This window comes from Papaver somniferum, chromosome 7 (assembly GCF_003573695.1).
Source record: "Papaver somniferum cultivar HN1 chromosome 7, ASM357369v1, whole genome shotgun sequence".
Lineage (NCBI taxonomy): Eukaryota > Viridiplantae > Streptophyta > Magnoliopsida > Ranunculales > Papaveraceae > Papaver > Papaver somniferum.
The window spans coordinates 209352835-209375938 of NC_039364.1; the positions used below are offsets into that span (position 1 = coordinate 209352835).

Sequence of the window (23104 nt, forward strand, 5' to 3'; positions counted from 1 at the left end):
TTTGGGAAGCCAATTGGCTTTGTGGCCATCTGGCGCGGTTTCCTTATTTTCAACATTGTGGCGAGTTTAAAGTAACCTGGTTGGTTAATGTAAGAGGGCCGGCCAGGCATGGGTGTGGCTACACTTCTTTGTGAGTGTGGAGGATTTAAAGCGACCTGATTGGTCGATGGAAAGTGGGACCGGCAATCTAGGGCATGGCCACATTTCCAGTGCGATGTGGCGGATTTAATCGCCTAGTTTGACTAAGCATAGTTTTTCGACCAACAGGGTCTAGTGTACTGCGCGGGGGGCGAACCCTAATTTTGCAAATTAAACGGGTTTATGAGCTTTTTGTGAGTTATCACAATAATTGGCTGGATTTTTTATGCTGCCACAAAAATCCTTATCTATAGAATGCAGTGTGCTTTCCGTCTGAGCATTTCGTTGGATGGTCTTAACTTTGGTACTTGGAGGTTCATGCTACTCCGCTGCGAGTGAACATAAATCCGTCATGCCATACCGATATTAAGGGTTCTGCCGGGGAACATAGCACAAGAAAGTACTCAGTGAGTCTTGTATTGGCGAGGTGCCGAAATTTACAGAGTGTTAGGGATGGTTGCTACATTCGCCAGTCTGGATAAATTTCATGTAAATATATCGAATGGCTCAATAAATATGCCGGTGGAGAGGTTAGTAGTCACGACGCCGTTTTCTTGCAGAGTGACGTCAGATGCAAGGTTTTACGATTTTAACCCTAAGCTAAAAACCACCATCAAAAACTACAAATGAGAATCAACTCGATCTACAGGATCTACTCTGTAAGATTGAAGGGTTAAACCCAAAAGAAACAGAAGAACAAAAACACAGATTCAATTCGATAAACTGAAAAAAGAAGAGTCTCTACATTACACAAAGGCACATGTGCCAGCTGTACGTGATACTCTGACTACCTACACTGGGGTTCCCTTATACATGGGTGCCCCATAAGCACAACAATAAGATAGTGAGTTTTACAGTTATGGGACATGACAAATTCCGAACAAGGGTTTAACATGAAGGTTTAAAGAATGTATATTGTGTATGGAAACAATGGTTTGATAGAAAATTAGGGAGGGGTATTGAAACATTTTCAGAGGGGGGATCACCAAAAACAAAAGTATAGGAAGGTTTTGAACAATCATTAAGGATACCCGAAAATCAAATCTACTTGTAGTGATATTGGTTCTTCAAATAACCAATCAGTTGTCTCAGATGAAAAATCTTCCGAAGGGTTGAACTTTGTAATTACCTGATGATGCATACCCCGGATTGGTTATTGTAAAAAAGAAAATATGCATGCTAGAGAGTTTTAAACATCATCACCAAGGTACCAAATAAAAATCTCTAGCAAAACCAAAAAGTAGATCTATTGAAGCCACTTCATCAAATCAATCCCAAAAATAAACATGATCATAAAACACATCTAATAGCTACAACTTCTTTAGGGACGGTGGATTAGAAGATTAGCTAGAGAACACGCAGATATTCATGGATCTTTTTTTTTTTTTGATTTAGGGTCTTGAAAAGGGGCAAAACACCGAAAAACAAGAGCAAGCTAAGGAGAACAATGTTAAGGAGCTAAGCTATAGACGGATTCCTACTCAGATTTAGTCCATAATGGACTAACTCTGAGTAAGAGGATGAGTGGCGGTGGTTTTCTCTTAGGGTTTCAGAGAGAGGAAGAGGAGCGATAGACCCCCTTATAAAGAAAGTAATTGTTGAAGTTGAATCGAGTTTTATCGAGATCTTTCTTAAGGAATCAGGTCCTCATGACCTAATTACTAGTATTGGGTTCCTTTCTAATTCAATTACTAGCCTTTCAATTATCCGAAACAAACACGATATAATTACAATCCAATTACAAATACTTATTAATTTTAGTGGTAGCCTCCAAATTATCCTAGAAAAATTTATTAGTTTTTGTCCGGTGAGCTTTCTTTTTTTAATGTTTTTTTCATTAGGAAAATTTGTATTTGTATTTTTAAGTCTGTTTTATTTATTTGTAGCCAATTGGACCAGCATATAGTAACTTGGATGGATAGTATTCCGCTAATGTGAAACTCACAGTCTTGATAATACCTTTCCTCCGATGGTATACTTTGCATTATCTATAGTTTAAATACTAAATGGGCGAAATGTGTCGCTCCTTCCATAGCGTCCAGCAAACATCGCAAACAAACCTCATCCAAATTAATCCGGAAATGGGCTGACCCAACATTTTATCCTGAAAAAATCACCGACTAAGACCCACATTGTACATCTTCACCATCCAAATGCACTGTACACCTTCACCATCCAAATGCTGAGACTCGATGTACACCTTTACCATCCAAACGCTAATATCATATCTCTATTGGGAGGTTTTGCCGGACAAAAACGCGGTCAATCTCTCCAAAAACTCAGACCAGCACCAGACGAATCATATCTTTGTCTGCAAATACTCTCATATTTCCAAAGCCGATGAGATGAGACATGCGACATAAATTTGGTGTTATCTCATCAACATATGGATGATTATCTTTTCGCCTTTTATATATGCAAAAAAAAAAAACAAAAAAAAAAAAGATATTTTCTAGAACTTTTTTATACAGTACCTTTCACGTATACCCCTCTCAAAAAAAAACAGTTCTCTCTATCGTGAAGGTTCCTCCTCCGATTCTCACGTTATATCGCAATTCTCGCACTAAGAAAAAAAAACGAACCCAACTGCATACGTAAACTTCGTTGCCTTGACCGAATAATGGGGATATAAAATATGTAAGAATTTAATATCATTACCATGAAGACTTTCATGTCATTGAATGATTATTTTTATGTCTTCTTATTTGTATATCTAAAGGGGTTCGAAGTTCACTGAAACTGCACAGCAAAAATCATTTACTGGAAGAGTGTAGAAGAAAAAAAAAGAAAAAAAAAGATGAATCTGCTTCTTCAAGTCCTAACTAACACCACACTATCCGACAATATTTTGATCCTCCTACCTGTTTTCATCTTCTCCCTGTTGGGTTTGCTTGGCCAAAACCTGAGAGGAAATAAAGATGGCAAGTACCCACCAGGTCCAACTAGGTTTCCTCTGATAAGAAACCTGCATCAGATTACTGAACTACCACATATATCATTTAAGAAACTTTTTGATAAGTATGGACCTATAATGTTTCTTAAACTAGGCTCGGTTCCAACTTTAGTTGTCTCTTCTGTAAGTATTGTGAAAGAGATGTTTACTGCACACGACCTCGTGTTCTCCAACAGACCCATGTTATATGCAGCAAAGAAATTCTCTTACGAGTTTGTGGATATAACTTTTGCTCCTTATGGTGACTAGTGGAGAGAGGTTAGGAAGATAACAATGGCGGAACTGTCGAGTGTGAAGAGTGTTCAATCGTTTCGCGCTGTCAGGGCAGAAGAGGTGGCTACGCTGATTGAACTCATTCATCGATCTTCTTCGTCTTTGACCCCGATGAATCTGAGCGAGATGATACTTTGTTTTGTTAACAACGTCATATGTCGAGTTGCTTTTGGAACGAAATATGAAGAAGAAATAGATACCAATGGCAAGAGTAAGTTTCACAGACTTATTAAAGAAACTCACGACTTATTGGCTGGATTCTGCGTGGCAGACTTCTTCCCAAGGTTGGCGTGGATGCATAAGATTGATGGGACAGAAGCAAAACTAGAGAAGACATTCAAGCAAATGGATGATTTCTATGAGAGAGTAATAAAGGGGTAATTTGGGTTACCTCCCCTGTAAAGATTGGTAATTTGCCTTACCTCCCTACAATAATAAAATTAGCAAAACCTCCTCTCGTCAATAATTTTTTCTATTCCAAGTTAGCTGACTCAGCACTAATTTACACGTGGTTTTTCGTAGAGGAGGTAATGCAAATTACCAATCTTTACAGGGGAGGTAACGCGAATTACCCCAAAGAAATAAAAACCACGTGTAAATTAGTGCTGAGTCAGCTAACTTGAAATAAACAGAACTATTGACGAGAGGAGGTTTTGCTAATTTTATTTTTGTAGGGGAGGTAATGCAAATTACGAATCTTTACGGAGGAGGTAATGCAAATTACCCCAGTAATAAATGAGCACCTTAATCCACAGAGGCTCACACCTGCAGTGGAAGACCTTGCTGATGTGCTGCTTCGGGTCCAGAGGTATCCTGGTCAGGGCATCACTCTAACTAGAGAACAAATTAAGGGGGGTTATCACTGTAAAGTCTTTTATCTTTTCTCCAGTTCTTTCTGCTCTTCATTCTTATTACAACTTGTTCTCTGTTTCCTCTGAATTTTGTTTGTTCTTTAATTGCTTAATTTACACAGGACATATTCGGAGCTGGAAGTGATATTTCTTCTGCAGCAATCGTTTGGGCTATGACAGAACTGATAAGGAACCCTGAAGTCATGAAGAAAGCACAGGAGGATGTGCAAAGAGGCGTGAGATTAAGAGGTGGTAGAAGAAAGTGATCTTCCTAAACTGAAGTACTTGAAACTAGTAACTAAGGAGGCAATGAGACACCACCCTCCAGCACCATTACTGGTTCCACGAGAAACTACCCAAAACTGCACAATCAAGGGATACCACGTTCCAGCAAAAACAAGGGTGTTTGTTGCTGCGAAAGCAATTGGAATGGACCCAAAAATTTGGGAAAACCCATCTGAATTCCGACCAGAAAGATTCTTGAATAATGACAGATGTCAAAGGACAAGACTTCGAGTTGATACCCTTTGGGGTTGGGCGGAGGGGGTGCCCTGGTGTTAACTTCTCGGTAGTGCTAGTCGAGCTCACCCTGGCAAATTTACTTCATTGTGTTGACTGGAAATTGACCTCTGGGATGAAACCAGAGGAAGTAGATTTAGAAGAAGCGGATGGTCTCACAACGCACAAGAAGATTCCTCTTTGCCTCCTAGCTGAAACTGCAACGGCATGCAAGTTTGCATAGGAAACCATGTTCCGTCTGTTCTTTTTTTTCTGTTATTATTATTTTTATATATGAATAAACCCTGGGAAATTGAAGATTTAAAAAATAAGACAACCAGTGGTTACCTATATTTTCATGTACACAAATTAGTATCTACTTATATAAGGGGTTCCGCCAGCTCCATTTCATTTGAATTCTGTTGTTGTGTCTCAGGCTGTTGGTATCCTACATAGTTCAGTCCCAACCATTGCCAGGGCCAGCATGCATATCTCTGTCGGGTCCGATTTCTTGAATCTTCTCTAGTATCAGACTCTTCGATCTGCTGAGACAGTTCCTCGAGTCTCTCTCTCAGCCTTGAAGCCCGCAAATCTGCTAACCTCAATGACTTCTCTGCTGCATCTCTAGCGGCCATAGCTGCAGCTGCTGTTTCTTCTTTAAATTTGAGCTTTTTGTCAGACTCCAACATAGCCTGTTTCATTTCGTCCAATTCCTCCCGCAGAACTGACAACTGCCAGAAATGCAATCTAAACTATTAAGACTTAACCATTTAGATGTAAAATTCATCATAAATGTAGCACCTTTACGGCTTACACTACAATAAGCAACGATGTCGATGACCACAACAAGGATATTATTAAGTTGAAATCGAATTACCATATCATAATACAGAAAATTAAAAGATGTATAAGACTGTCTATGTTACTATGCTACGATATGAGGAAGTAGCATTTCGGGATAAAAACTAAACTGAAAGATACCTGTGCTAGGAACTCTTGCTCCACAGATCTTCCAGCTGCAGCTTCTTGCTCTGCTGCCACTTTCCATCTTGCAATTTCTTCTTCTGCAGCCGCAATGTCCATCATAAGGTCTTCAACCTTGAAACACAAATAAGTCAATCAGCAAATGACGAAAGAAACATGAATACCTATTAAGCGTGTAGAAAAAAATGTGCCTTCGTACGGTGACCAAGGAACAGCGAGTAAAGAAATATTACACTTTGATTAGCCATGCTCTCCTTCTCTTTCAGTTCTTCTATCAGAAGCTTTCTTTGGCTGAGCTCCCTGTCTTGAGCCTCCACTTGAGCTTTAAGTTGATTTGATTGTGAGCTTTATGCAGACCAGAGAATGTAAAAATGAGTGATATTATTTCCACAAGGGTTCAAAAGCTTATTCTAAATGATGTATAAGCACCACATGCAAGCAATTACAACCCAAGTAACAGTTCCTATTTCAGGTTTCCTTTGTGTGTTTATGTCGCAAACTATACACAAATCCTAAGAAATATGAAAAGACAACAAATTCAAGCTAACAGTAAGAAAAAGGCCAGCTGTTCCTGGATTGATCAACTGACAAAATGACCTGAGCTGAGAACCAGAGACCCTCTTCGTTTTTATTATTAGTAACACATATAGTGTGGCCCATGTAAGTAAGGATAGTTGAAACTAGCATAATGCGCCTCCATCTAATAGTCTACGTTATCTGAAGCCAAAACTAGCATAATGCGACTCCATATCCTAGTTAACCCTGAACTACCGATTCACTGGAGAAGTATAGATGCAGTCAAGAGCAAACGACCAAATTTGAGGATGGTACCTTAGTTCTTCAACAGAGTGATGCAGATCAATGATCTCTAGCTGGGATGCATTAACAATTTTTTCCAGAGCTCCAGCCTATGTAATTACAAAGAAAAAAGAACAAAACTCATAATGGAGAATGAATAAGGTTATGAAAGTAAATTTACGGTTGATCACCATTCACTGCAAAAGTGAGAAGTCTTTTACCAGGGTATAAACTTCATCCTCTTCTATTTCCTCTGCAGCCTGTTTTCCATGAGAATCCATCTTATCACCGTTCCCATATAGACTAGTGAACCTGACATCTAACCCTGCCTCTCTTAGACCGTTTTCTGCAACTTGTAGGACCTCACTCGTCTTGGACGAAGGATCCAATTTCATCTTTCTTGATAAAGCACTTCTGAGTAGTGTCCCAATATGGCTTTTCTCCTTCACCAATCGAGCAACTGTCTCATTTAAATTTTTTGCTTCACGGCCTTTGACTTCCACTTGATTCCTGACTTTCTCCATAGTAATCTTTATTAGCTCAGAAATAGATTCCATCCCAGCCAAAGAAGCACGTAAATTCTCATCCATATCCATTTGTGGGAGGAACATAGAATGCGACAAATCTGGATGATCTAATTTATTCTCATCCACTATTTTTATAATCTCGTACAATTGCTCATGTATGTTAGAAATGTACTTCAACTGCTCACTCTGTAACGGCCTTTGCGATTCCATCTTCGATTCTAAATTCTTTAGCTTACCATCATAATCATTAACTAGTTGCTTCAGCTCTCCCACCTCCTTGTCTGCCACATTTAGCTTCTCGTTCATCTCAGAGACCATTATTTCTTTATCAGAAAGCGACTTCTCTAGATTTTCGATTCCGGAAGCTTTTGCAGCAACCTCCTCCCTCAATCCACTAATTGCTGCTTCAAGCTGAGAAACCTCAATGGCAATCACATAATTCCGATGATCCATCTGTTCACGGGCATCATTTCTAGATTTTGTTGCAGTATCTATCTGCTTGAGAAGTTCCTCAACTATTTCATTTGTTCTCTTGATGATTCCATAAGCAACCGCTGGCAACCCAGAGTACTTCTGTGATCTAGGAAGTCCCCCAACAGAGAAATTTTTAAAATTACTCACTTTCCCTGAAATCTTCTCAATCCCAGTCACAAGTAACTGGGTTGAAGCTTCAATCTCCGACATTGTTGAATCTCTTGCCTTAACCACGTCATCAAGTTCTTGTGCACTCTCATCTCTCTGCTTCAAAAGCTCATCTTTCAACCGTACAACTTCTTCTAATTCCTTTAGAGTCTTCTCGTTGAAACTCAGAGCTTCTTCCTTTTCTCTCACTGCTTCATCTCTCTGCCTCACACTCTCATCTCTCTTCTTAATTGCCTCATGTGTCAACGCCTTTAATCGATTAAAGGAAACTTGAAGTTCAGATTTTGCCTTTTCCGCAACTTCTCTTGCTTTTCTCTCTCTATCTAGCTCACTTACGACTTCTTGAAATCTCTCTATAGAAACAACACTTTCTTTAGAAGATGAATGAGTATCTAACACGATAGGAACTGGATCGTCTCCCTCCACATCGCTTAGAACTGAATCAGAATTATCATCACCAGTAGCCATTTCAAAATATAAAAAAGTTCCCCCTATTCACTAATCAAGACCAATCAAAAAAACATAAATTACCCAGCTCCTCCTCCCAATTAGTTTAATTCTAAACTAAGATCCTAAATTCTCACACAAACAAGTCCTTCGAGAAGAAAACAGAAAACCTATAAAACAAAAAGAAGAGATTATATTGGTGTAAATGCAAACCCAAATAGATCAATAACTTGGATTGATATCAGCAATTAATGAACATGGAATTGTTTTTGATCGGTAAAGTTAACGAACATTGATTGAATTAAGCAACGATGAAAAGGAAATTTACCTGAAATTGGCGTGATTGAGTTGAATGGGAATAAGTTAATAAGAGATATAAATTAGGTTTTACGATTGAAGCGCTCTCTCTCTCTAAAACTTTTTAGAAGAAGACGACTGGGAGTTGAGAGAGCAGAACGTGATACGGAAGAAGATTTGCAGTCGTTTTACTTGATGAGCAGAATTAATTAATATAATATTTCCTTTACCTGTTTGGTTGGTCGGGGTTACAATCGATGTACGACTCCAAAACACGCACCGGATTTTCTGACCTGTATTTAAGATCCCGGCTTGTTTATATCCACGGTTTCCTTTCTTTCTTCCCTTTTTTTTTTTTTTTTTGAGTACTTTTTTATCTCAATCTAGAAAATAGAGGCTAACGCTAAGTCCCTATCTTCTAATCTAGCAGCTAGATTAACAGTCCACGTCAGTTAGGACAACCTCCTAAATCCTATGGGAGTGATAATCTAACAGTTAGATTAGCAGTCCACATCAGCTGGGACCACTGCCCAGCGTTGTTTGGTTCAGCGCTTTAAATTTCAGCCGTCAGATCGAATTTTGTGATCCGTGGGATTTTTGTGAGCGCTGAATAAGGTCACTTTTTCAGCGCTGTTTGGTTCAGCGCTTTAAATTTCAGCTGTCATATCGAATTTGTGATTTTTGTGATCCGTGTGATTTTTGTGATTTTTGTGAGCGTTGAACTGTTCAGCGCTAAGGTCACTTTTTCAGCGCTGAATCATTCAATGTTTCAATGTCGCTTCTAGTTGAAATGCGAGCACATGGTAGGAGAGAGAACTAGTGTTAACTTTTAGACCACACTTTTTTTTTTGAATTGCAACACTTAACTGCCAATCTAGCAGCTCAATCTAGCCCATAGGACTTAGCCTAATGGTCTGTTGTCTTTGCAGATGACTGCTCAAAAGTCAAAAATGGTATCCCCTGACATGAATTTCCAGAAAATAAATCTGGATGCTTCTTTTAAAAAGAAAACAAAGCTATCATTGGTCTAATAATTCGTAATTGTGTCGGTTTATGCGCTGGAGAAAAAGGACAATTCATTGATGCAAGATTGAATAAGGCTAAGTCATATAGTCTTTTAATTTGGAAGTCCACATCTGCTAAAATAACCCCTTAAGTCCTATGGCAGTTCTAATCTAGCATCTAGATGCGCTGAACCATTCCTCGTGGCTGGACTGAATGGAACAATGCCAACCATCTAAGCAGTCGGATCAAAAAATAAATCAATCTACGCTGAACCAAACAGCGAAAGGTTGATTTTCTCTGTGCTGAACCATTAGGCAAAACTATCTCGCTACTAGTTGGAATGCGAGATATATCTGGAAAGAGAAATAGTGTTAAAGAATAGGCAACGTTTTTTGTGTAATCTGCAACGCTTTTTGTGTAATCTAGTATCCAGATCTAGCCCATATGACTTAGTTTATGGATCATGAAGTGGAGCAACTAGAATGCCTGGCATTTAAAAATACAGTAGAATGGGCAAGTTCTATGGAGCTGGAGAAAGTAGTTTTCGAGTCTGACAATAAATGTTTAATAAAGTCTGTAAAGGAGCCTTCTCCTTGTGTTCATTGGTCAAATCATTCTTATATTTTGGACATTCAATTGTTTTTTCAAGACAATCCACTACAGATATGTCAGTCAGTACCTAGAGATAAGAATAACGACAGATGGTATTGTTAAGAAATCTAGGATAAGTAACTCTAGTTTTGAGTGCTATGTAAAGATAATCCTTACTATCAATTCTTGGATTAGTAAAGATAATCCTTTTGTAATTGCTCATTTATACCTCTCAATAAAATTTATTTTTGCAAAAAAAAAAAACAAAAAAAAACTACAGTTTCACAGGTGATAACTTTAAAAACTGTTGGGCACTCGCCATACAAGAAATATATATGCGTATAAATTTAATCAAACAGATTTCATCTTTCAATTCTTGTTGAATATTTGAAAATCTCAATGACTTTTTGTTGATTACGGTATGTATTTTTTAAAGTTTCTTTTGGTGTTGTCGAAGCTATTCCCTTCGTTTGGATGTAGAAATTGTGATTTCAAGGAATTTGTAATTCCAAGGGATTTCAAATCCAAGAAATCAAGTAAAATCCGGCATGTTTGGTAACTTAATATAAAAAATTTAATTTGAGTTTAAAATCCATTGTATCATTTGGTATGGTTTAATTTTGTAGGAAACTAATAATCCCTTATTTAGACCTCATGTTCGGTTAATAATTGTATAATAATAATTAAGAAATTGCTTAATGTTGATAGGGTAAAAGTGGGAAAGAGAAGCAAGTCCAAGCCACAGCAAGCCCATCCTCCTAGAAGTGAAGAGAGAGAATGGATGAGTTGAGAATGATTTTTTAAATATCCTTTCTTCCCTTTTATAATAATCTTTCCTCCCCCTCTTAGGAATAAGCACCCATAGGACCAATATATTACCAAACTACCACTTCCCTTTTCCCCAAGTTATTGTGGGACAAATAAAATAGGGTTTTTGGCTTGGAATGAAGCCCAACTATTTCAAGATTTTCCTTCTTGGGCTAGGTCCATCCATTATTCTATAGGTTGGACCTAGTCCCCAAGTTCCTTCTTCTTAAGAGGAACCCTTAGTAGGCTAATGGGATACTTCTTTTAGGATTAATTATTTTCATGTATCAACATTAGTCCCCTGACTGTTGACTGGTCATAGGCCAGGTCAACAGTCACATGTTGATTCGTCAGTTAATGGTTGCAACTGATGGAATTTTCCGACGGACACATCCGTGCATGTTGAACCCTCACGTGTTCCCTCCATCCTTATCCGATGGTTGGCTAATACATCCCAAGCGGATGTGTCCCCAATAGCCACCTTAGAGGAGGTACCTCGCCTAGAAACTCATATGGAGACTATATTTTTCCGGAAATCACACTTCGCTCGTCCGCTGAATCTCCGCCCGCTTGGAAGCCTTGGGTGGACTACATATACTCCAATCCCGATCATAGGGAGATGCTCCGCTATTTGGGTATAGAGGACGCCATAGCAGCCTCTCGGTATAATACCGTCTGGAGAGATCATGGAAATCTAGTGCGCTTGTTTGCTCGATGGACGGTTGATCCTCACATGTTTTTATTTGCTTGGGAGAAACGACTTCAATACTGGGAGACATGGTCGCGCTTAATGGTTTGCCTATTCATGGCGACACCTGTTATTCTGAGTCTTGTATCTTCAAAGATATAAATAAAAGCGATGGGGATCTTCGAGATTATTTGATTCTATCCAAGGCAAACTCAATAAACTTCCAAATTTTGGATGAAGTAAGTTGAGGCTCCGGAGAAAGGGAAGGATAAAGAAGAGTTTGGAGCTTCTTGCTGATGGCAAATCTTTCTTAGAAGGTTATTAGAAGGGTCAGTTCTTTTCCTCCCTTGTCCGGCTCAAATATGAGGAGGCGTCCTTCCGCGCTGAAATAGTTGGTAAGATCAATGCAAGTTGGTAAAGCACGATGAATGGTTTATATCCATGCATCCGAGTCCCCAGGACTATCATTCAAATCAATGTTTGTCTTGTTCCAATACTAATCCAATAAGATTATTATATTCAGTAACGGGCTTTGCGTTTGCATCCCTGTAGGCACAGGGTATTATTAGCATAATATGTGAAAAAGGCGCGGGCGATAGAGAAGATATTGACGTTTTTATAATGCAATCCCTGAGTGCCCAAACGAACAGATTCTGAGTCATGGTGGGTAGTTTATGCTTTGCGCACTTGCATATGCGACTATTCCACATGAGGCACGAGTATATATGAGCGTCACGATATATGACAAGGAGGCTTACATGGAGTGGTTTTAGTTACAACATCCAAGTGGTTACATATCGATCGGATAGCTCAAGCGGACATATATTCTTACAGAGAATATATGCGCGTAAATGTAAATGAACATATATTATGTGGTTTTATTTTGTCGCTTTCACCCTCTCTCTCTTTTGAAAATTATAGGGCGAACGAATGCTTAATATGAAAGTTTTATTTAAGTGTTCAGGTGGAGCGCGGATGAGTGCAGGCTGCGGGCCTCCTAGAATAAATGTTCAAGTGGAGGGCGGATGAGTGCAACCTGCTCGCCTCCAAAGCATACGAATTCTATATTTGTAGAATAAAAGTTATTAGTAGGTTTGGAGGTGAAGCACCTCAATCATCTAATGAGCGTATTCCGCGTCACATGCGATCATTTTGATAGTGAAAATATACTTTGATATTCCCGACTGATAAATATCGACCGGCTTGAGATACAAGCTCACAGGAGCAGTGTACTACCTTCTTCTCTGCTTCTTGACGGCATTGTGAGCGGCAACTACTTACATATTTTCACCATTCGAGCATATATAGGCCGACACGGTCGTCCAATCCGGCGTTTAATGATGTACGCTCAGCATGCTCGCCCGTTAGTTGAGAGGGTTGTCATTTGTGCACTATTATTGGAATCATTTGACGATGCCGATACAGATGGGTGATCATAAACGTGAAATGACATTTGCAATTGTCCGCTTAGTGGGTGAAAGCGCGTCAGTGTCCTTGCATAAAGCCTAGCCATACTCGGGGATACTTGTGCATTTCATTGACCATAGAGCAGGATGAAGAGAGAATCATCAAGTTGCAAGTGAAGATGCGCAATCGCAAGCGAGGGCTTCTTGAAGCAATTATGTCCGGATGTATCCGCTTCGTAGGATTTGAGGATTCATTCTCAACAAGTCAAGTGTTGTATTTGCAGGGTATGAGTCTTGCGCGAGTGTTTAGGAGCTCGACATGCTCCCTTATCAGGCGCGAGAGAGACATAACATTTGCACGCGGATATTGGAATCGAGAGAGACATAACATTTGCACGCGGATATTGGAATCATTTATCAATGATCGAAATAAGATAGATTATTATAAGCGTGAACTAGCATATGTGTATGTCCATTTAAGTTCTGCCTTAGCTTCTATTGGTGGTCACATATGATGTACTTGAAGTTGGCAAAGGCGTGTTGAGGGCCTTGCGCTCAATGTACTTGAAATGTGTTGCATGAATAGTAGCATTACATTTTTATTTATTTTTTTATTATTTTTACTTTTTTTTTTCAGTTCATGGCTATTTTCGGTTCATGGTGTATTCAAGGCCATCATTCAAGAGCGTCTTATCTCATCACTCGGCTATTTTCAATTTATCGATCGTACTCGCATCCTAGTCATACTCGGGGGTTTATTCATTTTATGGGTTGTACTCATAGCCTAGCCTTACTCGGGGCTACTGGTGCACTTCATTGGTCATGCACGGAACCTAGCTATACTCGGGGCTATTGGTGCACTTCATTGGTCATGCACGGAACCTAGCCATACTCGGGGCTATTGGTGCACTTCATTAAGCCATGCACGGAGCCTAGTCCTTTCTGGGACTATTGGTGCACTTCATTTAGCCATGCACGGAGCCTAGTCCTTTCTGGGACTATTGGTGCACTTCATTTAGCCATGCACGGAGCCTAGTCCTTTCTGGGACTATTGGTGCACTTCATTAAGCCATGCACGGAGCCTAGTCCTTTCTGGGACTATTGGTGCACTTCATTAAGCCATGCACGGAGCCTAGACCTTTCTGGGACTATTGGTGCACTTCATTAAGCCATGCACGGAGCCTAGCCATACTTGGGACTTTTTCATTTCATGGGTTGTACTCGTAGCCTTTTTCCTTTCTCACGGTGCATTCGAGGCCACCTTTTCTTATTTCTCATGGTGCATTCGAGACCACCTTTTCTCATTTCTCATTTCTCATTTCTCATTACTCGACTGTAATCATGACTATTCACAATTCATGGTATTATCACATTCAAATTTCTAAAGTTCAATACAAGATGGCGCGCATACTCTATGTATACTTGGTGAAATTAGTAAGATGGCATGCGATTGGATGACATATGCACGTTTCATGGAGCTCGACATATCAATACACAAGTAAGTGCTAATTCATGCATTATCTACTAGATACGTGGGATGATGCGTGGGATGATGCGTATACGATGATGGCGAGATCAATCGCATCTTTCATTCTAAGAAAAATATAAACGTGAAATTCAGTGAGCATGCTGATATATAACCCGCGAAAATATTTGATGTTGCAAAGCGGTGTAGGTATACCCGTGGATAAGAGGGGAAAAGCTAAAGTTTTTCATTTAATCTAGATAGTGCTAACTAGTGTTACAATGTAAATGATTCCAGTGTATTAAATAAATCATCACAACATGCACAATAAAATGGTTTTGACTAAGATGGAATCCAATGGAAAAGTAGTCATGGTCTGTATGAGTTGCGAAAGCATAAACAGTTAATTGTCAAACATAAGGAATACGATAATTCGTCCATCCCTTGGCATGTTCAAATAAAAGAAAGTAATAGAAGAGTCTTAGTCCAAGGGTGTACCGGACGTTTATGGCTGCACAAGACTCGAGGGTCGAATTCATCTATCATACATTTCAAGGCTAGCTTATATCCCTGCCCTAGCATACTGGTTAGCGAAATGGATTCAAAATTATATAAACGCAGATCATGCAGAAAAAATTGCTAACTAGATATAACTTTATTGACATCTAACAATGAGCTTGAGCCTAAAACAGCCTTGGCAATTTCGATAACTAAAAGCAGTAGGCATATGCTTAAATATGGCCTAAGTTAAACTACTCATTATGTGATCCAAATTAAACTGTCCATTCAAAAGGGTGTCATCACATAAATGTTCTGCCACAGATTTGCCATGCATTCTAAGAAGTTTATCCAAATGCACAGATATGAAGGCTAAGAATCAGTAATGCTAAAGATAAGCTAACTATGACGGCTACAGATCCTGCGTATACTAAGGTTTCAGTTAAGCTACATCACTTCAATTACATGCTTGTAAACAGATTATCATGCTTTTTTAGAAGAGATTTTTAAATGTTTATTCAGCTCGATTTATTTCATCTAAGTACACAGCTTACTAGATTTCATATTGCTAGCATAAATAGTTATGTGAGTCGATTCAGACTTAAAGATCTCAGATCAAGTTCATGAGGTATAACATTAAATGTCACTCGGATGCAATTAGAAGCAATAGACCAGCTCATAATATAGAGATATATAAAAAGCAGATTTGTGTTATTCAAGCAAGATATACATGGCAGACACTAATTGAGCAAATTTATTCACCTAGTTCATTATGCAGATGTTTTATCCATATGCAACAGTTGTACCTAGCTAAGCAAGCTCGTGCTTTATGATCTAAACTTTTTTTTTTTTCATTATAAGGATATTTAACTTTTCTCTAGCATTCAAGCATTGATTTTAATTATAAGGCAATTCATGCTTTTACAGATCTAATATAAGTCAAGTTATAATTCAATTATGCATTTAGCTAAGGTGAGACACTTATATGGTAATAAAAGGCAGCTTAGTGCTTTCCTAGACAATTTATATCATGCTGTTTCCATTAAAACATAAACTGTCATAAGGTGCTTCTTAGCTTTGGTGATCAAATAAGTCAAATTACAAACTTGCTAAATGATGGTGAACTATAAAATTACGGGGCCATTACCAAATGATGGTGAACTATAAAAGAAATAACTACGTTAATATGCGTGCATTTGTACATTCAAAGGGTATCAGGTTATTCTATGATGCATGTAAGACCAAGTATAGTGATGTTGCGTTGGCGAGTATGCTTTCTATAGTGTATTTTTAGCGGCAACAATCAATAGGAGTTACATACCCAGTTCCAGTTCAATAATTAACTTTCACGGCACATGTGGGCAAAAAATCATTGTAATACAAATAATTTAAGTGGTGTACATACACAGCTGCCGATGCTTTAAGAAATAAGTGAGCTTTCACAGGTACCCATGCTTATATGATACACATTCACAGGGATATTAGGCAGTAAGTCGCTATCATAAGCAAAGCGCTATGACATTTTAGATGATATTAGCTACTAGACAACAAAACCAGCTCATCTTAGAATCTTCAATCTTGCAAAAATGCTAATAAACTATTTAATGAAGTGACTGGCAGAATCTAACAATGATGAATCATCTTGAATTACATGCGGGCAACATTCAACAAGTTTGGCGGATGTATAGGGCAATTACGCTACTGACTAGAATGCCAAAGGTATGTACACGCGGTGATGTTTAGCAACATATGCATTGAGTAGTGCTAACTTAGAGCTATACCAGAGTTTTTTTTTGTTTTGTTTTTTTTGAAAGATGTTCGGCATTATTGAAACAATTTTAACAGTTATGGTTTAAGTAAGCTTAAAATGCACAGGTTTGTATTCTAGAACAACCAAGGATCATAAGATAAATGCTAAGTGAGAATAACTAAAGACAGTAGGTACTTAAATTTTCGAAGCGGTTTGAAACTTTTCTTACTCTTGGAGTAAAGATGAGAAGTGTTGGTGGTGTCGCGGCTAGCTGAGCTGGTTGCGACTAAGGATTGCTGTTACTGACAGTGGAGGGATGGCTCTTGGTATAGTCGAGCAGCGCTGATGAGGTCAGGTGGGAAACTGTCGGATGAAACCATGAAGGCGCCTTGACAAAGAAAGTGCAAAATCATCCGCCATGTGTCTTTACACCATGACGCCAGCAAGGATTACGATCCCCACACATAGATATCAAAGAAATTTTATGTTTTTTCAGTGACAAATAACCTTTTGCAACTTTATTCAATAACAAGGTTTTGTAAATGGAGATTCAAGTAAAGATCAAGTGATACTTATCTTTCAAATAATCCAGTTTTTTACAGCAGCTTCAGTGATTATGTATTCAAAGGTTCCTGGATGTAACTCATCCCTTTTCCAACATGTCCAATTATCCTTGGTGTTTTTGTTGTGATTCAATATTCACTTACAGGTGTTTATGAGGTTAAAATCTATGAGAGTTCAGCTCGTAGTTGTTGCGGATCGACAACATTAGATTAATAAAAACGATTTGCTGCAGAAAGTAATGTGCGGTGGTTTCAAATCCAAGACCCAATTAAAGTTTAGAATTTCGAAAACTTTTCCGATAAAAGCCATTAGAACGTTCTGACAATTATGAATCGAGGTTATGATATCGATTTAAAACAAAGTCTCGGAGTATTTTGATGCATTTAAAAGAAAATTGAATTGATCTTTTATTTTTGAATTTTAATCTCAAACTCAGATTGAAATCTGGATAAGAAAAGATGGAACTTATCTTTGTAGTTTCCCTTCATTGGGAGAAGGAGACCGCTGTCGTCTCTCTTTGATTCTCAGCCAGGTGAGCGCGCGCTGGTACTTTGAGGCAATCGGAGAATTGGGATGAAGCGGCTGATGTAGTGAGGCGCTGATGCAGTTTGGGGTAGCCGGAGAATGAGGATGGAGCGGAGCTGGTGTAGTAAAGCGCTGATAGTCGACTTCATATCCGGATCTGAGGAAGATAAAGCAGTTTCCAGTGTGGATCGGCGTAGGCGAGCGGAAAGAACAAAGAAACAGTTGGTGTTTGAAACATCGAAAGGCTCTTCTGTGTGGAATTTATACAAACTGTTCCGACTCTTCTCTGCTAAATTGAGACCAAATGTTTATTTTGTTTAAATCCGACACCCTCTGAATTTGTCTTCGATGAAAGATCATCCGGGTTGATCTTGGTGTGAATTCTCCGGATTCAAGGCGGTAATGGCTGCGACTGCTCCTGTAGCTTATCCTGAGATTTCGAATTAAAGCAAATAACTAAACTGATCAATTAACAATTGCAATCCGATTGATCACTTAACTAAACTGATATAGAAGAAAACTAAACCAAACACAACACTTATCTTCATAATCTCCGTTTGTTGGAAATCCGATTCACGGTTCATCATCCGCCTTATACAGTGACGTTGTTGTCGGAAAACAAACCGCAATAGTTCCACTTGGTGTTGATTCTCGGCCAGATGAAGGCGCTCGTTACTCAAACCAAATCACTTCTACGATTAATTGAGTGTGCCAAGGAGATGGAGCGAGAGAAGAAGATATCCGGCGCTATTTTGGTGTAACGCGCGGTGGTGGTGGTGCGGAAGGTACAGAAATTGAAAGGCTCAATCATCGACTCTTCATTGTTCAGGCTCTTCTCTGCTGAATTGAGACCGGATTGGTCTTGGTGTAGATTCTCCGGATTTAAGGCGGTGATGGTTGTAGCTTCTCTTGTAGCTTCTGTTGATGATGGGTGATGATGACTTGTTGCTAGGATCTGGTCGTTTTGGCGGAGCTGTGAAAATTGTTGTGAATTACTCATCGCTGATGAGAAGTAGGAGAAGAACGGAGACGAGTGTGAATTCGTGTGCACTCTTTAACGAGTGTATATTTCACATTTCAATCTCTACCTTGATTTAATTTAGGCATTTATGTAACGAAGGGTCGTGATTTTAAACATGGAGAGTAATGGGGTCATCAGTTAAATAATCAACCAATCAGAAGAATATGTGAAATATACACTCGTTAGAGGAGTGTGAACAGATTTGGACTCAATGGAAACTCCGGATAGCCTCTTAAGCTGAACTGATGACAACTATGGATGATGAACACGCGTGCCGTTGTCATCCGAGGAGAGGGACGACGCGACTTATTATTGTTGCAACTTGGACTGGGCGCCTAAGGATGGACGCGGAGAGCCAAGAAAGCCCAAAAGTTGCTTAGCGGACAGAGGGTTGTAAACGGAGAATGAAAGGTGAGAGGTGAAATATTGTGAGAATTAGGGCGGACGGGTCTTGCTGGGCGAGAGACTAAACTTCTCCCACTGTGGTCGCAATGTTGATAGGGTAAAAGTGGGAAAGAGAAGCAAGTCCAAGCCACAGCAAGCCCATCCCCCTAGAGGTGAAGAGAAGGAATGGATGAGTTGAGAATGATTTTCTAAATATCCTTTCTTCCCTTTTATAATAATCTTTCCTCCCCCTCTTAGGAATAAACACTCATAGGTTCAATATATTACCAAACTACCACTTCCCTTTTCCCAAAGTTATTGTGGGACAAATAAAATAGGGCTTTTGGCTTGGAATGAAGCCCAACTATTCAAGATTTTCCTTCTTGGGCTAGGTCCATCCATTATTCTATGGGTTGGACCTAGTCCCCAAGTTCCTTCTTCTTAAGAGGAACCCTTAGTAGGCTAAGGGGATACTTATTTTAGGATTTATTATTTTCATGTATCAACACTTAATATTTAGGTGACTTTCAGTTTGGGGTAGGAATTCCTTGTAGTGGTGAGGGCATCCTACATTTTGTTAGGTAATGGATTGTCATTTCCTAACACCGAGGCCTTCATCATAATTGGCTCCAGAGTTGATGGAAAACTATGCAGTTAAGCGTGCTCGGGCGGGAGTAATCCAGTGATGGGTGACCTCACGGGAAGTTACTGTTGGATTACCTCAACGATGCCTGATGCGTGTCGTGAGTGCAACAAATTAAATCACTTATTTCCACACAATTAACTGGTAATATAATAGAAGCAAGGATCGTTCTCATGAAGAGCAGAGAGTTTTCAGTTGTCAAATGTCACAAATGGGGGGTTTTTTTGCAGGTTGCAAATACAACAAAGTAAATAATAAAGAAAATAAATTAAGATGTAATCAATGATGAGCAGTATGATCGAGGAATCCTTCTTCGTTACTAAACATTCATCAAAGTAATAAAATTATCTATTCGTCATTAATCATAGATTATCACCAATCGTAGGGTAATAGGTACGCTTAGCTACCCTCAAGATTCCTAATATCACCGAATAACAGGTATGCTTAGCTATCAGATTCTATCCGTCTGAGCCACCCTGAGGTACACTTACAAGATGTAACTCAATTGAATGCTTTAGGGTTTATGAATCTAGGTACGGTCCTAGCAGTTAAACTCGGTATGATTGGTTCACTTACTAGTATTGTTCCTACACGCGATTGCTCCACAGAATCCCTCTGCAATGTCTCACGTTCTTTACTTGTGTAAGGGTTATTCAACAATTACGGATATCCTAACCCGTTACTAAAAATAGATCAATTAAGGGATCGGTTTAGTAGGCCTCCTAAATCAATCAATCAATCAATCATAAATATTCATCTTAATAAAAACAAACGATAATCATATGAAGAAATCAAATTAGATTCATATATTAAATCAAATCATGTTTAGAACTTAGAATTCATCTTCAATTAAATAGGAGTTTAGCTACTCATGGATTTAGTGAAACCATGATATACATATGATAAAACCAAAGATAAATAATTTCGGTAATGGAAGAACCCAAAACCCAAGCTTTCGCTCCTTGTCTTTTTGTCTCCACTTCCGCATCTTCATAAAATTCTCTTTTCCTCGAACTCGGAACTCTCTTAAAAAGTATTTGGAAGTCTCCGTAAATATCTCTAAGAATATTTGGGTTTGGAAAAACTTTGGAACTAAGAAAACCAATTTTGGCAAGTATTTTCATCACTTCTTTGAGGGTGTGACCGGTCACACACGTAGGTAGGAATTAGGTCCTATATGATCCAAACGGTTTTGCCCATAACTTTTGCATACGAACTCGGAATGACCTCATTATTTTTGCGTTATTTTCGTCCCTTCATTGTGTACAATATAGAGTTGAATACTCATGAATTTGGTCCAGTTCCTCCTGGTCCTTAGTCCAAGCTCACGTTTTATGTCCTCTTTAGCACTCTTTTTGCTCCTTTTGGATGATTCTATCTAAATAAGACAAACAAAAGAAAATAATAGTAATACAAGGTATATTGCAATAAATATAGCAAATACAAGCATGTAATTGATAACAAAAGTATAGTAAATTATGCACTTATCAAATTCCCACACACTTAGCTTTTGTTAGTCCTCGAGCAAACTACCCAACCCGAACTAAATCCTAATTCACTTTCGCTGGAATCACGATTAAACTTAGCATGTGCAACAAGACTTTAAGCCCCTAGGTGTCCCTAGTGGACGAGTTATAGTCTCGTGAGGGTTTACTAGAGGTATACCCACAGAACCTACTCCAAATTCTAGCCACAAAAATAATAATTAAAGATCGACAGTGATCAAGCTAAATAAATAGCCTACAAATGTTCTTTAGCTAACAATATACCACATGAATTACAATCATCACACATCAGAAATTTCTTGTGTGTGACATTCATAAAAATAAGCAAACTCTACTCAGATGGTCGTTGACATATACTTAATGCAATGTCTTTTGACGTTACGCACAACACTAGCATATCTATTCAGAAAATACACATAAAATGTATATGAAACTTGAATCACATGGATAGATAAGAGAGTGGATGGAAAAGTGAAGTGTGTAAATGTTGACTAAGATGAACAATGTTTACCCATAATAATTGCATGAATTGTCAAAGGATTATTTATACATAGCGCAATAGTTGAGAGCAGTTCCCATTTATTGACAACATGATCAGATCTTTTGGATCTAAGATAGTTCCCATGGATCCTTATTCCACGGTTGTGTAGGTGACGGAGACAGGGAGAACATTACACATATTCCCACCCGCCCACATCAAAATCCTTTTGATTCGGATTCCCTATATAACAATGATGTGGTTTCACTCAATTTATCAACAACTTGACAAATATGGATCCTTTGTATCCAACGGCATATACATGATAGTTCTCATGGATCCTGCATTCCACGCTTGTTTAGGCCGTGGAGACAGGGAGAACACACACTATTGCCATCAAGTGTCGAATACCACATCAAATCTTTTAGAATTGCTACAAATAATAGTAATGTGGTAATAATAAAGCCTGATTTTTATGTGTTGGCTCACTTTTTGAGTGTATAAGACAAATTTGCAAATTACTGCATATAACCAACCAATTTGATCGGTTTTCATTATCTTTGGGGCTTCTATCTCGACCAATGATTTTTCCTCGCGACAACATCAAAGCAATACTAGAGCCTCACCAAATCACTTAGAAAAACATATAAACTGCAAAAGTAAAATGAAGGTGATTCAGTATTGATAGGACTTACAAGTAATGCTCGCACAAGTTCTTGTATTAATGTTTTCAACGATTGGCATGTTATTTCTAGCAACTGAGTTTTTCATATGAATAGATTGGATCAATTTTTCTCGGATATGATAAGAAAATAAATTCTATATCCAAAATAATCGAAATTATCAGCCCGGAAGGCAGATTTGGTGTCATCCTAGTTAGCTCAGAAACCTCAAAGAGATGAAGTTTCAAAAGGCCAAGAAATCATAGAGTTCTATTTTATTATTTTTTAAGTATATAAAATACTAATAATATCCTAAAAAGGTGAATACTAATACTGGTATACTGCCCAAACATGCTTAACTACTCCCCCACACATTGTCCTCAATGTTCAAAAACCGAAATTTCTGATTTTCTGACGCAACATCCTGGAAAACTTGAAAACTGTACAATCCAGTAAGGAATTTGGAAAAACTTTCTTGATGAAAATTGTTTGCCTATGTCTTTTATATAACGTGTCAAAATGGCACAGTGTTTCTATAAATGATCTGACATTTATGGCCTCTGGACTGACAGACGTGCACTATGAAAAAGTTCTAAAAAATACCGAAATTCAAATGTCCAGGCCAATCGGTCCAACTTAACAGACTCCAAATTCAGATTTTCTTTTTGTAAAAGAAATATGAGTCCATCCTCTTTAAAATTTGG

At 38.6% G+C, this 23104-nt stretch overlaps 1 protein-coding gene and 1 pseudogene across 3 annotated transcripts; one reads left to right on the forward strand and one right to left on the reverse strand.

The window, feature by feature from the left end:
• The first annotated feature begins 2935 nt into the window (after window positions 1-2935).
• On the forward strand, window positions 2936-4978 carry LOC113295878 (annotated as a pseudogene).
• Window positions 4949-8748, reverse strand: LOC113299475 (paramyosin-like). Of its 3 annotated transcripts, none has more exons than XM_026548494.1 (6): window positions 8639-8748; window positions 6717-8281; window positions 6529-6605; window positions 5931-6042; window positions 5695-5811; window positions 5094-5444 (listed from the first exon to the last, which is right to left on the reverse strand). In XM_026548494.1, the coding sequence occupies exons 2-6, from the start codon at window positions 8130-8132 to the stop codon at window positions 5094-5096; spliced, it is 2073 nt and encodes a 690-aa protein (XP_026404279.1). In that variant the 5' UTR covers window positions 8133-8281; window positions 8639-8748. The 3 variants fall into 3 exon arrangements, with proteins under 3 accessions (XP_026404280.1, XP_026404279.1, XP_026404278.1); XM_026548493.1 differs by lacking the exon at window positions 8639-8748 and adding an exon at window positions 8440-8626; XM_026548495.1 differs by lacking the exon at window positions 8639-8748 and having other exon boundaries at window positions 4949-5444; window positions 6717-8132.
• Window positions 8749-23104: the final 14356 nt, after the last annotated feature.